Source organism: Carassius carassius, chromosome 32 (genome assembly GCF_963082965.1).
Source record: "Carassius carassius chromosome 32, fCarCar2.1, whole genome shotgun sequence".
NCBI lineage: Eukaryota > Metazoa > Chordata > Actinopteri > Cypriniformes > Cyprinidae > Carassius > Carassius carassius.
In genome coordinates, this window is record NC_081786.1 from 2,923,314 (window position 1) to 2,937,763 (window position 14,450).

General features: G+C 36.8%; 1 protein-coding gene across 1 annotated transcript in view; it reads right to left on the minus strand.

Annotated features, from left to right (window-relative positions):
- Positions 1 to 5,832: 5,832 nt before the first annotated feature.
- Positions 5,833 to 14,450, minus strand: part of LOC132112394 (protein-tyrosine kinase 2-beta-like) — a 29,369-nt gene continuing 20,751 nt past the window's right edge. Inside the window, exons 24-30 of the mRNA XM_059519846.1 lie at positions 12,239 to 12,385; positions 11,771 to 11,806; positions 11,597 to 11,621; positions 9,469 to 9,515; positions 7,966 to 8,100; positions 7,799 to 7,879; positions 5,833 to 6,455 (exon numbers count right to left, since the gene is read on the minus strand). Coding sequence (XP_059375829.1) covers positions 6,240 to 6,455; positions 7,799 to 7,879; positions 7,966 to 8,100; positions 9,469 to 9,515; positions 11,597 to 11,621; positions 11,771 to 11,806; positions 12,239 to 12,385 — 687 coding nt within the window. The 3' untranslated portion in view covers positions 5,833 to 6,239. The remainder of the gene's footprint in view (positions 6,456 to 7,798; positions 7,880 to 7,965; positions 8,101 to 9,468; positions 9,516 to 11,596; positions 11,622 to 11,770; positions 11,807 to 12,238; positions 12,386 to 14,450) is intronic.

Consider the following 14,450-nt stretch of genomic DNA (forward strand, 5'->3'; position numbering starts at 1 on the left):
GCCTGGCTACGTGCCCAAGGTTCCCACTACACCCTTCAAAGACCAAGTGGTGAACCTGCAAGTGCTGCCCCTGGAGGAGGCAGACCCAGCCCTGGCTTTGCTTTGTCCCGTCCGAGTATTAAGGTGCTACGTAGACCGGACACAAAGCTTCAGGAACTCAGACCAGCTCTTTGTCTGTTACGGAGGCCGGTAGAAGGGGAGTGCCATCTCTAAACAGAGGATGGCCCACTGGATTGTGGATTCCATAACCCTGGCTTATCAGGCTCAGGATGTGCCCTGCCCATTCAGGTTGCGAGCTCACTCAACTAGAAGTGTTGCATCCTCCTGGGCGCTGTCTTGTGGAGCCTCGCTGACAGATATTTGTAGAGCTGCGGGCTGGGCAACCCCTAACACGTTCGCTAGGTTCTATAGCCTTCGTGTAGAGCCAGTATCCTCCTGTGTTCTCACCTCAAACGTGTGGTGGCACTGAGAGGCCCCGGTTAGTGTCGGCTTGCTTAAACTGCTCAAGAGTGTCCGTACTGTAGAGCCTGTTGAGATCCTCCATCACCCTAAGCAGCTGGACGCGGTGGAATGTCCGGCGCCAGGCCTTCATGATGTATCCGTTAGAACCATGGAAGGGTGGGTTCCATATTGAGACCTAAGCGGTACTCGTATGTGTATAGTCCACGGTATAGTCTTAGAGCCCGTGTTTCCCCGGCAGACTTCTGCCTTCCCAAGAGGGTTTTTAATCACCTCAAATTTCTCTGTATACTCCTAAACGGATGCTATATGTGTATTTGCCTCCGAGACCTCCTTCCGGAAGGATGGGGTTTCCACAGCGTCCCGGTTCCAAGCGGACCGGGTACGTTTTCCCAGTGTTATCCAATCTCACCCAGTGAGGTAGTGCTTTGACAACGGTGAGTGGAGCTACTTGTTCTGAGCCCCGGCCTACACCTAATAGGGGCGCAGGCAGCCCGCACAGGGCACTGGAAGGGGCAGCACCCATGGCGCTTTGATAGGGATCCCATATTCGTCGGTCACCAACGTGGTGTCGAGAGTGACCGACTGAAAGGGAACGTCTCGGTTACTTATGGTAACCCTCATTCCCTGAAGGAGGGAAAGGAGACGCCACGTCCAGTAGCCATGGCTGCTGTACCGCCGCTGAGCTGTCAGGTCCCCGGCTCGGCTCCTCAGCGAAAAACTGGAATGCATTGCACCTGCTGTTGCCTTATACTCACGCAGTGATCAGCGGCAGCTGGTCACCGACGTGGCGTCTCCGTTCCCTCCTTCAGGGAACGAGGGTTACCATACATAACCGAGACGGTCATAGTTATGAGATAAAAAGTGAATATGCAATAAAAAAACTAAGTCAAAATTCTGACAAAAGGTTGAAATTCTGCTATAGTTATATTTACAATATTGAAAAGTCAAAATGTTTAGTCATAGATATTAGATAAAGACGTTCCTAGAGTGAGATAAAAATTCAACTATGAGATAAAGTCAAACTTATGGCATGTTTCTAAGATTTTATTTTTAACTATGAGACCAAGGGATGAAATTCTGACACTAATTTGATAAAATTATGTTGTGTGAAATTCTGAGTCATAACTATGAGATAAAATTTACACATCATGAGAATAAAAAATTCAATTATAAGATCAAAACAAAAAAATTATGACACTAAGTCATAATTATAAGATAAATTAAATTGTTACATGACTTAATTTATTAGTTTAATAATAATAAAGTAATTAATGACTCGGTAAGTCACAATTATGAGATAAAGTAGATATTAGGGGTGTAAGGATACGCGTATTTGTATTGAACCGTTCGGTACGAGGCTTTCGGTTCGGTACGCGGTACGCATTATGGACCGAACGGTTCGTTGGACTAATTAATTATATTTGGAAAATAAATAAAAAAATTGTGAAATATAATGATATGCGTTCAACAAGGTAGCCCAATAACCCAAACGACGTAACAGGCAACGCCCCTGACACCCCCGAAGAAGAAAAAAACACCAACTTATAAGTTTATGTTAGGCTACTCAGTCAGGCGCTCGCTCACTCAGTACGCGCTGAAGGCTCGTTGCAAAATGGCCAATGCGTTTAACAGACCAGAAATAGAAGATCCTCCAATAACCAACAGGTCTGGTGTTTGGGTGCACTTTGGATTTCCTGTAAGTGAGCGAGCGCCTTTATGGGCCTTTCACACAGGACGCGGTATGCGCGGCGCTGCACTATAAAGCCCATTCATCTCAATTGCTTGCTCCGCGCAAGGACGTTTTGTTGCTGCGTCGACCAAAAGCGCAAGCGCAGCGGTGCGCATCATTTGCGTGCTTGCGCGCACGCCGCGGTCAAAGTTCAAAATAGTTCAACTTTTGCCGCTGCGCTCTGTGACGATTACCAGCGCGACCAATAGGATCCAAAACAAGCACGGAAATCAAAATGAATGAACGGCTAGTACAGTACTGTGTGTGTCAGAATTTCCTGAGCTGTACGATACAAGTTTGAGGTAGTATAGGGACATCGTCAGGAAAGCTGTGTCATGTAGACACATCTCCATTCAAGGAACAACAGACTATGATAGAGCTCCCGCTAAAAGTTTTTAAAACTCCACCTACGCCATAGCGCAGCGCAAATCGCGTTGTATCTGAAGGGCAACGCTGAACCCAGCGGCAAGCGCCGCACATACCGCGTCCTGTGTGAAAGGCCCACTCTGTAGTGGAAAACGTAGGTTTTAAGAACATGCTTAATGTAATTGAGCCCCGTTACAATATTCCTTCACGAGCCCATTTCAGACAGACCGTAATTCCTGCTTTGTTCCAAAAAACATAAGCCCTATAGAGAACCAATTGAGTAAAAACACACTAAATATAAAGAGTTATAGAGTTCCATTTAAAAAGTTACATCTTTGTATTTGTTCATAACTACTACAATAATATAACATTTTCTTTTTTTATAAGGAGCTGTTTTTGTTTTATACATTATGCTGCTAAGAAAACACTATAGAAGATCGGTAAAGGGAAGTCGTGGCCTAATGGTTAGAGAGTCGGACTCCCAATCGAAAGGTTGTGAGTTCGAGTCCCGGGCCGGCAGGAATTGTGGGTGGGGGGAGTGCATGTACAGTTCTCTCTCCACCTTCAATACCACGACTTAGGTGCCCTTGAGCAAGGCATCGAACCCCCAACTGCTCCCCGGGCGCCGCAGCATAAATGGCTGCCCACTGCTCCGGGTGTGTGCTCACAGTGTGTGTGTGTGTATTCACTGCTCTGTGTGCGTGCATTTCGGATGGGTTAAATGCAGAGCACAAATTCTGAGTATGGGTCACCGTACTTGGCTGAATGTCACTTCACTTTCACTTTCACTAAAGAATAGCTCCATCGTTGTTCAATGTAAAAAAAAACCTACTTGGTTAGTTTTAATAAATAAAACATTTTTTAAAAATCAAGGAAATTTATCTCCCAATTTTTTCTTTTTGCTGTATCTAAAACGTACCGAACCGTACCGAACCAAACCGTGACACCAGTGTATCGTATCGAACCGAACCCTGAATTTTGTGAACCGTTACACCCCTAGTAGATATGCATTAAAAAGTTTAAATTATGACAAGCAATTATAAGTGAAAATGAATACAAAAAATGTCAAATTATGAGATATATACATAATTATGATTAAAAGGTAGAAATCATAAGTTGAAACTGAGATAAATGTCAAACCTGACATATAATCAAAAATAGGAAGTTGACAATATACTAAGTGAAAATTCTGAGATGAAAAGACAAAATTGTCAAAAGCTTGCATTTATACCTATTTGTCTCATTTATCACATAACAAAATTACTAAAAGCTAACACTGATTACTGAAAAAATAAAAATACTAAAATAACCTGCTATGCAATGCAATTCTAAGATATAAAGTTGCATGAATGCTAAATAAAATAATAAAATACATTAAAAAATATTTAAAAAAATGAGATAGACATGATTTGTGGAAAACAAGTTGTAGTTCAAAATAACATTTCTAATAATTATCTATTCTTACAATTACCCTTTTAAAAAGTTTAAAGTGGAAATGGGCTGATTAATAAAATGCTAAACCCTTTGGTGTGAATATTATCTCATGTTTCCTCACTAACTACATTGATAGTCTACTATCCTGTTTCAATGCCACTGCCCTCATTACGCTATTCACATGACATTATTCACTTTAGTTTTCCTGCTCTGACCACTTTTGAATCGCACTGTGTGTTTGCTTTTGGACAGGTCAAGGAGGACTGGAAATATGTGGCAATGGTGATTGACCGTATCTTTCTGTGGATGTTCATCATCGTGTGCCTGCTGGGGACGGTCGGCCTCTTCTTACCTCCCTGGATATCAGGAATGATCTGAATGATCGCTTCAAGAGCCGAGATACAGACCGACATCAAGAGCTCCGATAAGGACTTCCCCGATGGAAGCCAAGGCCTTTTCCGGAGACCATTACAAACATTTGTTATATTAAAAAAAGTATTTTTATTGAATCTCTTCCTTTGATGAGAGATACCCGCTCGTTCAGGGATTATTTGAGAATGCGGTTCATTGTTACAAAGCAGGAAACACATGTCACCTCTCGCTGAATGCCTGACATTTACCACTATCAAACTGCGCCCGAGTCCTGTCGTCTCCATGCATAAAGAGCAGGACCGTCAACACCGCAATATGCAAAATTAACCTTTGGGAAAGAGGCAAAGCTTATGTGTCCCTGATGGGTGGCAGTTCAATTCAGTTCACTCTTTAACCTTCATCCAACTGTTCAATGAATCGTAGATTGCATTTTGTGCCGCTTTCAACAGCAATTATCTCTAAGGTCAGAAGGCCACTCCTATTTATTAAAAACTTTCTCAAGTCTTTGAAAACACAATGCTTTCGATATTGCGGAGGTAGTGCAATTATGCAAGTTGGGTCTGTGAACCATATGGGTTGATTACTTTTAAATGGGACCTAAGAGAAAAACGACATTTACTACTTGAAATGACCACTGAACTAAAATAGTGTTTTGCCAAACATGAAAAGAAATTAAAGCCAAAATGTTAGATAACAACTAGAATGAGCCTTTATCTGCTGCAATCAGGAATGAATCCTTACGTTAAAATGCCTCAGTTGTTTACTTAGTAATTAATAAACTGACTGTATCTGACACACATATCCCTTAATAGCTTCAATTTACAGCTGTGTATTAGGTCCTTAAAGGAACACGCCACTATTTTTAAAAATAGGCACATTTTTCAGCTCCACAATAGTTAAACAGTTGTGTTTTACCATTTTCGAATCCATTTTTATTTATTTGAAATGTGCAAATAAATACAAATTATTAAAAAAATAAATAGCCATTTAAACCTTAAAGCTCAAATTTACATTTTCAGAAGAATATTTGATCAAAATGTTAACAGATATTATTAAAATATATGTTAACATATTATAATAAAATATTGGTCAAAATGTGAAGTCTAAATAAATGTTCAAAATATACAGTAGGTCTAATGAAAATATATTGAATTTTTAATATATTTTAATAAAAAAAATTGTTTATAATTTATAGAGACCAATCCAGATTTTGTCTAGCAATTTTGAGTAAAAAAACAATGTGGATTGCGAAATGTTCACTTGCAATTATAAGAAAACAATTCTAAAAACAAGAAATTAAATAGTTAATTCAAACGTATTATCTGATAAATCTGACTTTCTCACAATTAAAGAGTTTATATCTTTCAATTATGACTTTCATAATTTAACAAATCTTTATTTAATAATCCAAACTGACTTGACATGGTATTTCAGTGGTCAAATGGTGAACTCAATGAAATTTCAAAATATATTGAAAACATAGTTTTTTTTAAATGCGCAAGATTCATAATTCATATAGGTTCCGAAAACACAAAGCGTTTAAAATATTTTAGTGATTCTAAATCAGTTGCACTGCATAGAAATACAAATTATATTGATGTTGCATTTATTTTCTATAAAAACATGCTTGTAAAGTTTAGAGAATTAAATAAGTTACTGCTCTGACATGACAAAACTGTATTTATTTCCTCCCACAAACTGTCCTGAGAATAAACATCTTTGAAAACAATTACTAGCAAACACTTGTTAAAAATACATCTGCAAACATTCAATGTCGAAAGCACTGCTTTCATGATCATCCAGAAGCATAAATAAAGCAAGCTAGTTCAGTTCATCCTCCAGCTTTCTCAATGGATGAAACAATCAGGGGTCAGATCTAGGGTGTGCTGGGTTTGGCCACATTGGCTCGCACTCGGGCCTGGTCCACAGCGTCCAGCAGGTTTTTGGAGTCCATGGCCAGTGTGTGAGCGGCCGCCAGCATCTGTTTCTTACACTCGTCCTTCAGAGACGTGACAGCGTTCTGCTGAGCCAGACGCATCTTACTGATCAGCTCGGCCAGATCCTTGTTCAGCAACTTCTGAGTTCCTTCAATCTGACAAACAGAGAGCAACCAGAACAAAACTTCATACTTTCTAATGTATAGAAATAGTCACATCGTTTTCCATCACAGAAAAATTTTTAGAATTCTGACTTTTTATTTCAAATTTTTTTTATCTTGCAATTCTGTAGTGAGAAAAAGTCAGAATTGTGAGATGTTAACGAATGATCTTACAATTCTGAACTTTTTCTTTCTAAAAAGATGTTAACTCACATTTGGAATTCAAAAATGTGGTTATAGCCAGGCATCTATAGCCTACACTACCATTCTTTTACTATAATAAAACCATGGTTAATTTTCTTAAGGCATATCCGTGTATACTTTATGTTCCTTTGTTTTGTTTTTATATCTGGACTGCTTTAATGGTTTGATGTTTTGTACCATTTCATTAAAAAAGAAAGAAAGAAAGAAAGAAAGAAAGAAAGAAAGAAAGAAAGAAAGAAAGAAAGAAAGAAAGAAAGAAAGAAAGAAAAAAGATTCGCTATACATGCTCAGAAGTACCGATCTGAATCAAATGATTCCCGATAAGCACTCTATCTGAAGCCCGATCTAACTGAAATGATTCACAATATGGGCTTTGAAGTCCCGATCTGAATAATAATGAATAAAGCCACACCAAAGTACCGATATGAATCATATAATTCGCAATAAGCACTCTGAAGCCCAATCTACAGTAATTCAAGTGATCAAGTGATACAGGCTTTGAAGTCCCGATCTGAATCAAATGACTCGAGATAAGCGCTCCGAAGTCCTAATCTAATTCAAATAATTAGCAATAAGTCCTTATGAATAAGTGATGACTAAATTCTAAAATGAATGACTCTACTGATCTGGGTTTTAGAAGTGAGTTTGAATCAATCGGAGTAAATGACTCACTCAATTGAATCATTTTGTCTTTTCCTCTGGTTTTCTTTTCGCCCTCAGCCATGTTTACATTAACACTCAGTACTGCTACTCGCTAAGCTAGCTAGTTTAATGAATTTAACTGAAATAATTGCAAAAATTATTTAGTTTACAAATAAAATATCCAGATTTCCATTGCAAAAATAACATCCAACACAAATACGAACACATTCAGGAGATGTAACCAGTTTACTGCTAACTAGTAATTATTGCTAGGGACAATTTAGTCATTTATAAATATTGCTAGAGACATGTCTCTAGTGTCCCTACTAAATTCTACGCCCTTGATTGTCATAATGTATCTCACAATTTGAGAGAATCTTACAATCTAATTGAAATAAAAAGTAACAGTTTCCTTTTTTTGGAAAAAAGCATTGAGAATGTATAGCTCAAGTTGAGTAATTGACAATAGCTTTAGTTTCACGATGTTTTACCTCCGTTCTGATGGACTCGTGTAGAGTCGGGAGGATGTCGTCCACACTGCGGATCAGACTGCGCAACGTTATTCCTACCGACTGCCAAATAAGAGAATAATGAGCTTACTGAACACAGAAACATGACTCAGTACATCAGCATTCAAAGAAATAGAAAGTCATCCTACCTTCACCACAGTGACATACTCTGAGGCTGGTAATGTGTTGACATCATTCTTCAGCTGGACCACGACCTTCACCATCTCCATAACGCTATGGTAGACCATGTCATCCGTGCGGTCCATTTCTGCTGTTGGCGCTGGCTGTGATGGACAAAACAAGTCAGTGTTAACTTTATACATGCAGCAAATCATTGCATTAATGTTCATGCATGGATGTTATTAGAACAAATAATGAGAATCTTTCTTGAATTGTGATTTAAACCATGTATGTGTTGCTGCAGTATTAAGATAATTTTAGCAGTTTTTGTTGATGTAAAGAATTAGCTTTTATTTCTATGCTTTCATTTTTTTGTTGTCTTCAAATAATACTAATGCATTTTCTTAAACTGATTGTTCAAGGTTTGAAACAGATTTATTCTATTTTCATAAATATATTTCATGCATATATTTTTAAACAGAGTTTTTATATTTTAAATTTTCATTTTAAATTTAGTTAATGATTTAGACATTTTGTTTTATCATTATTAAATATTTCTATTTAGCTTTTTTAGTTTTAGTTATTTTATTACTTCAATTTAGACTTATTTCAGTTAGTTGCCAAGATATAATTTCTCATTTTCGTTTTTTAAGTTCAAGTTTTTAATCTAATCTAATTTATATATATATATTAACTGTATTTTAATTAACATTTTTAATATTGAAGTTTTAGTTTTAATTAATGATAACAACACTGGTGCAATATTTTTACTTTTAACAGGCTGTAAATGTACAAATAATTTAAATAATTCAAAGATAATCAAACTTTTTCAGAAGTATTCTTAGCATTTTAATGGCCTTAATTATAACAGACATGAAATAAAAGCTGTTTTTATTATTATTTTTAAAAACTGTTTATAACTGCTATGGGCTTTTTATTACATTTTAAATTATTTTATTATTTATTTCAGTTATATTTGTATTTTTTTAGAACATTAACTTAAATGAAAATGAGAAATTTTGGCAACGAGCTGAATAAAAAGAATAAAAAACATTTATTTCACTTTTATTTCAGTTAGTTTGTTTATTTAAGTTAATTTTTTTATTAAATTATATATATATAACGCTGAACCATGTTGAACTTCTTTTAAAAATAAAAATTCTCTCAATCTAGTCAATACTCAATTGTATTTATTCCCCAAAGGCATTTTTACTCTCCTTCGGTGCTGCTGACCAAATCTACTATTAGCCACTGCACACAGCAGCTCGAAGAAAGGAGATCGCTTTCATTTCAGCTTCACCGAGGCTGAAGTCTGAAGATTGGTGGGGAGAGAGAATCTACTGAGACATTATCAAGGTGTGCTCACAAGGCCCAAAGCTCATCAGGTTTTAGTCACAGAGCTCCGCTTTGATTGCTGCTCGTCTGGAAACATCCAAAGGACGGCTGACACCTTTACTGAGCGGCTTCAAAAAGAGATCAGAAGTGTCTGCCGGCTTTCAGCCCGTCCCTAACCACATTAAAACCACAATTACCTGAGCGGACACCCGCGGCGGCTTCTCTGGAGGAGCCTGGGAAGAAGCTGAGAGAAACGCAGCAAAACACAGTCAAAAGACAGCAGAAGATGATATGAAGTGTTCATTAGGATAACAATGGTTACTGACTGAAATAAGAAAATAATAGTTCAAGAATAGGTGCATCAGTTCCACTGTTGCTTTTGTTAACTACAACCCGAATTCCGGAAAAGTTGGGACGTTTTTTATATTTTAATAAAATGAAAACTAAAAGACTTTCAAATCACACGAGCCAATATTTTATTCACAATAGAACATAGATAACATAGCAAATGTTTAAACTGAGAAAGTTTACAATTTTATGCACAAAATGAGCTCATTTCAATTTTGATTTCTGCTACAGGTCTCAAAATAGTTGGGACGGGGCATGTTTACCATGGTGTAGCATCTCCTTTTCTTTTCAAAACAGTTTGAAGACGTCTGGGCATTGAGGCTATGAGTTGCTGGAGTTTTGCTGTTGGAATTTGGTCCCATTCTTGCCTTATATAGATTTCCAGCTGCTGAAGAGTTCGTGGTCGTCTTTGACGTATTTTTCGTTTAATGATGCGCCAAATGTTCTCTATAGGTGAAAGATCTGGACTGCAGGCAGGCCAGGTTAGCACCCGGACTCTTCTACGACGAAGCCATGCTGTTGTTATAGCTGCAGTATGTGGTTTTGCATTGTCCTGCTGAAATAAACAAGGCCTTCCCTGAAATAGACGTTGTTTGGAGGGAAGCATATGTTGCTCTAAAACCTTTATATACCTTTCAGCATTCACAGAGCTTCCAAAACATGCAAGCTGCCCATACCGTATGCACTTATGCACCCCCATACCATCACAGATGCTGGCTTTTGAACTGAACGCTGATAACATGCTGGAAGGTCTCCCTCCTCTTTAGCCCGGAGGACACGGCGTCCGTGATTTCCAACAAGAATGTCAAATTTGGACTCGTCTGACCATAAAACACTATTCCACTTTGAAATAGTCCATTTTAAATGAGCCTTGGCCCACAGGACACGACGGCGCTTCTGGACCATGTTCACATATGGCTTCCTTTTTGCATGATAGAGCTTTAGTTGGCATCTGCTGATGGCACGGCGGATTGTGTTTACCGACAGTGGTTTCTGAAAGTATTCCTGGGCCCATTTAGTAATGTCATTGACACAATCATGCCGATGAGTGATGCAGTGTCGTCTGAGAGCCCGAAGACCACGGGCATCCAATAAAGGTCTCCGGCCTTGTCCCTTACGCACAGAGATTTCTCCAGTTTCTCTGAATCTTTTGATGATGTTATGCACTGTAGATGATGAGATTTGCAAAGCCTTTGCAATTTGACGTTGAGGAACATTGTTTTTAAAGTTTTCCACAATTTTTTTACGCAGTCTTTCACAGATTGGAGAGCCTCTGCCCATCTTTACTTCTGAGAGACTCTGCTTCTCTAAGACAAAGCTTTTATAGCTAATCATGTTACAGACCTGATATCAATTAACTTAATTAATCACTAGATGTTCTCCCAGCTGAATATTTTCAAAACTGCTTGCTTTTTTAGCCATTTGTTGCCCCCGTGCCAACTTTTTTGAGACCTGTAGCAGGCATTAAATTTTAAATGAGCTAATTAAGTGGATAAAAGTGCAAAATTTCTCAGTTTAAACATTTGCTACGTTATCTATGTTCTATTGTGAATAAAATATTGGCTCATGTGATTTGAAATTCCTTTAGTTTTCATTTTATTAAAATTTAAAAAACGTCCCAACTTTTCCGGAATTCGGGTTGTAAAACTACAATTTTCGGTAAGTGAAATAAAATTAAAATTAAATTAAATGCCACTATTAGAGGAAAAACTAACTTTAAAAACTTAAATTAAAATGAAAAATGTTGTCTTGGCGAGTAAAATAGAAATATTTAAAAGATTAAAAATAAAAAGCTAAATAAAATCTATAACAGTACATAAATATTACTAAAATAATAATCAATGCTAAGAAATAACAGCACACACGTTTTATAGATGTAGGCGAGTAAATGATAACTATTGTAATTTTGGGTTATATCTGTTTATCGATCTGTGTTTATATAGTTTCAGGTAAGTGTGTGTGTTAAAATGAACTGACCTTGGCTTTTCTCATTTTCTGACATCTAAAATAAAAAAGAGAAAAGGATGTTAATGTTGAATAATAATAGTGCATAACAGTGGAAGACAAACGTCAAGATGGTACAAGATTATAAAAATGAGTCTTCTATTTAAATAAAAAATATTTAATACATAGTATTAAAGTATATTTTACCACTTTACCACTTGTGCCATCATTGGCAAATGGATCCTGAAAGAGAAACATAAAGTCAACATGAAATGATGAAACCCATTTTACTTTCATAATGTTAGATATTTCAAGATGAATAAGATAAAATATAAGACAGAAATCCATAGAGACAAGAAAAATAAAAGGAAAGTCATTTCAGTGGAGGAGCAAGTCATTACTTTTTGATCAAAGATTAGAAAGACTAATATTGTCTTCTTCTGAATAACATGCACTGATTAATTAAACATAATATAATCAGCAGCCTGTGAATAATATCAATTTGGACTTTATGTTAACTTTAATCTATTTTTATATAACTGTCTCTTCAAGCTCCAGTCAGCTGAGCAAATGCATTTTAATTGTTACTCTAAACTTAAACTCATTGTAATGATCCCAGCGAGGATTGCACATTGCCACAGTTTTAACGAGAGAGAGATGCTACTGATGACTAACCAGAAGCTTCTCTTCTTTCTCCAGCCACTTGTTGTCCTCCAGCATTTCCTGTTTCTGCCTCCTTAAAGTGTCCTGCATGCACTGCCTCTCCATTTCCCACAGCCTCTGAGCGTCCTCCTTACTGCTGGGCTCCTGGAAACATTGTTCCTTCACATACACACACACACACACACACACACACACGCTGATATGTACTGCGGATGAGGAAAGCAATCATACAAGGAAATAATTTGACCTCGTGAAATAAACTGGAGTTTGGCAGCTTTTGTTCATAAATATGCTAAGTGTAAGTACTCTTAAAATGTATGCATTTACACCTGACAATTGTAGTAAGGAAACTGGGCCAAAAGTTAGTGTTGTTATCGTTAATTAAAACTTATTAAATATTATTTAACTGAAATTAAATGTAATATAGTAAAAAAAAAAAAAAAAACTCGATAAAGGCTATTATAGTAAATAAATAATACTAAAATTACACTGATCAACACACTAAAAAATAAAATTACTAAAATGAATTTAAATTAAAGCTACATATAAATATTTAATAAAAATAACAAAAGTATTAAACTAAAAAAATTTAAATATAAAAATAAAAGCTAATTCAAAATATTAATAAAGACTATAGTAAATAAATTAACTGAAATAACACTGATCAATGCACCATTGATCAATAACAAAGCAAAATTACTCCAATTAATATAAAACTAAACAGACATATTTAATAACATAAAGTTATTAAACGTTCACCTTAAATTAAAATGAAAACTTACAAAAAAAAAAAGTATAATAAATTAAATTGCCCTTTCAGCATTGAAAGGGCCCTTGCATCCGGGGTGACTTTAGGCAAACATTGAACAGTGGACAATATGCTTTTAAAGCGGTCAATATAAGAGGAATATGTGAAAGTCATTTATATGTGTCAAACTTCCAGCTACCAGCCGGTGGCTCTATAATTATAACTGAATAGTGATGTGTATATTTCTTCAGGCCAGGATTTTTATCAAAAATATGAAGTTTAACACGGCAAAGGCCTTTAGAGTAGACTGACCAAATATAATGATGATGTCATTAAATCTCTAGGAGGACTTCAACGAAAGGAAATGAACAAATTTTGTGTTGAACTGTTTAAATCTCTCGGGAAGTTCATTTGACACAATGCCTGAAAATGGCAAAATTGGCACAAAATGCCAATTTTTTGTAGGTATTGGTGTGTTACACGAGTCTACTGATTTTCATGCATGTATATAAAACAGCTCGAGGGGCACTTTATAGGTGGCACTTTTTTGAAGCTATTTTGCCACAACCACTTCTGAGACCCATATCATTTTTGCCACTTCTGTTGCGTGTGAAGTTTCATGAGTTTTCGAGCATCATTATGCCTTCGAAAATTCATTTTGGAGAAATGCATTCAGTGCCCTAAAAACGTGATTCAGAATATTAACAGATACTATATTACAACCCGAATTCCGGAAAAGTTGGGACGTTTTTTAAATTTTAATAAAATGAAAACTAAAGGAATTTCAAATCACATGAGCCAATATTTTATTCACAATAGAACATAGATAACGTAGCAAATGTTTAAACTGAGAAATTTTACACTTTTATCCACTTAATTAGCTCATTTAAAATTTAATGCCTGCTACAGGTCTCAAAAAAGTTGGCACGGGGGCAACAAATGGCTAAAAAAGCAAGCAGTTTTGAAAAGATTCAGCTGGGAGAACATCTAGTGATTAATTAAGTTAATTGATATCAGGTCTGTAACATGATTAGCTATAAAAGCTTTGTCTTAGAGAAGCAGAGTCTCTCAGAAGTAAAGATGGGCAGAGGCTCTCCAATCTGTGAAAGACTGCGTAAAAAAATTGTGGAAAACTTTAAAAACAATGTTCCTCAACGTCAAATTGCAAAGGCTTTGCAAATCTCATCATCTACAGTGCATAACATCATCAAAAGATTCAGAGAAACTGGAGAAATCTCTGTGCGTAAGGGACAAGGCCGGAGACCTTTATTGGATGCCCGTGGTCTTCGGACTCTCAGACGACACTGCATCACTCATCGGCATGATTGTGTCAATGACATTACTAAATGGGCCCAGGAATACTTTCAGAAACCACTGTCGGTAAACACAATCCACCGTGCCATCAGCAGATGCCAACTAAAGCTCTATCATGCAAAAAGGAAGCCATATGTGAACATGGTCCAGAAGCGCCGTCGT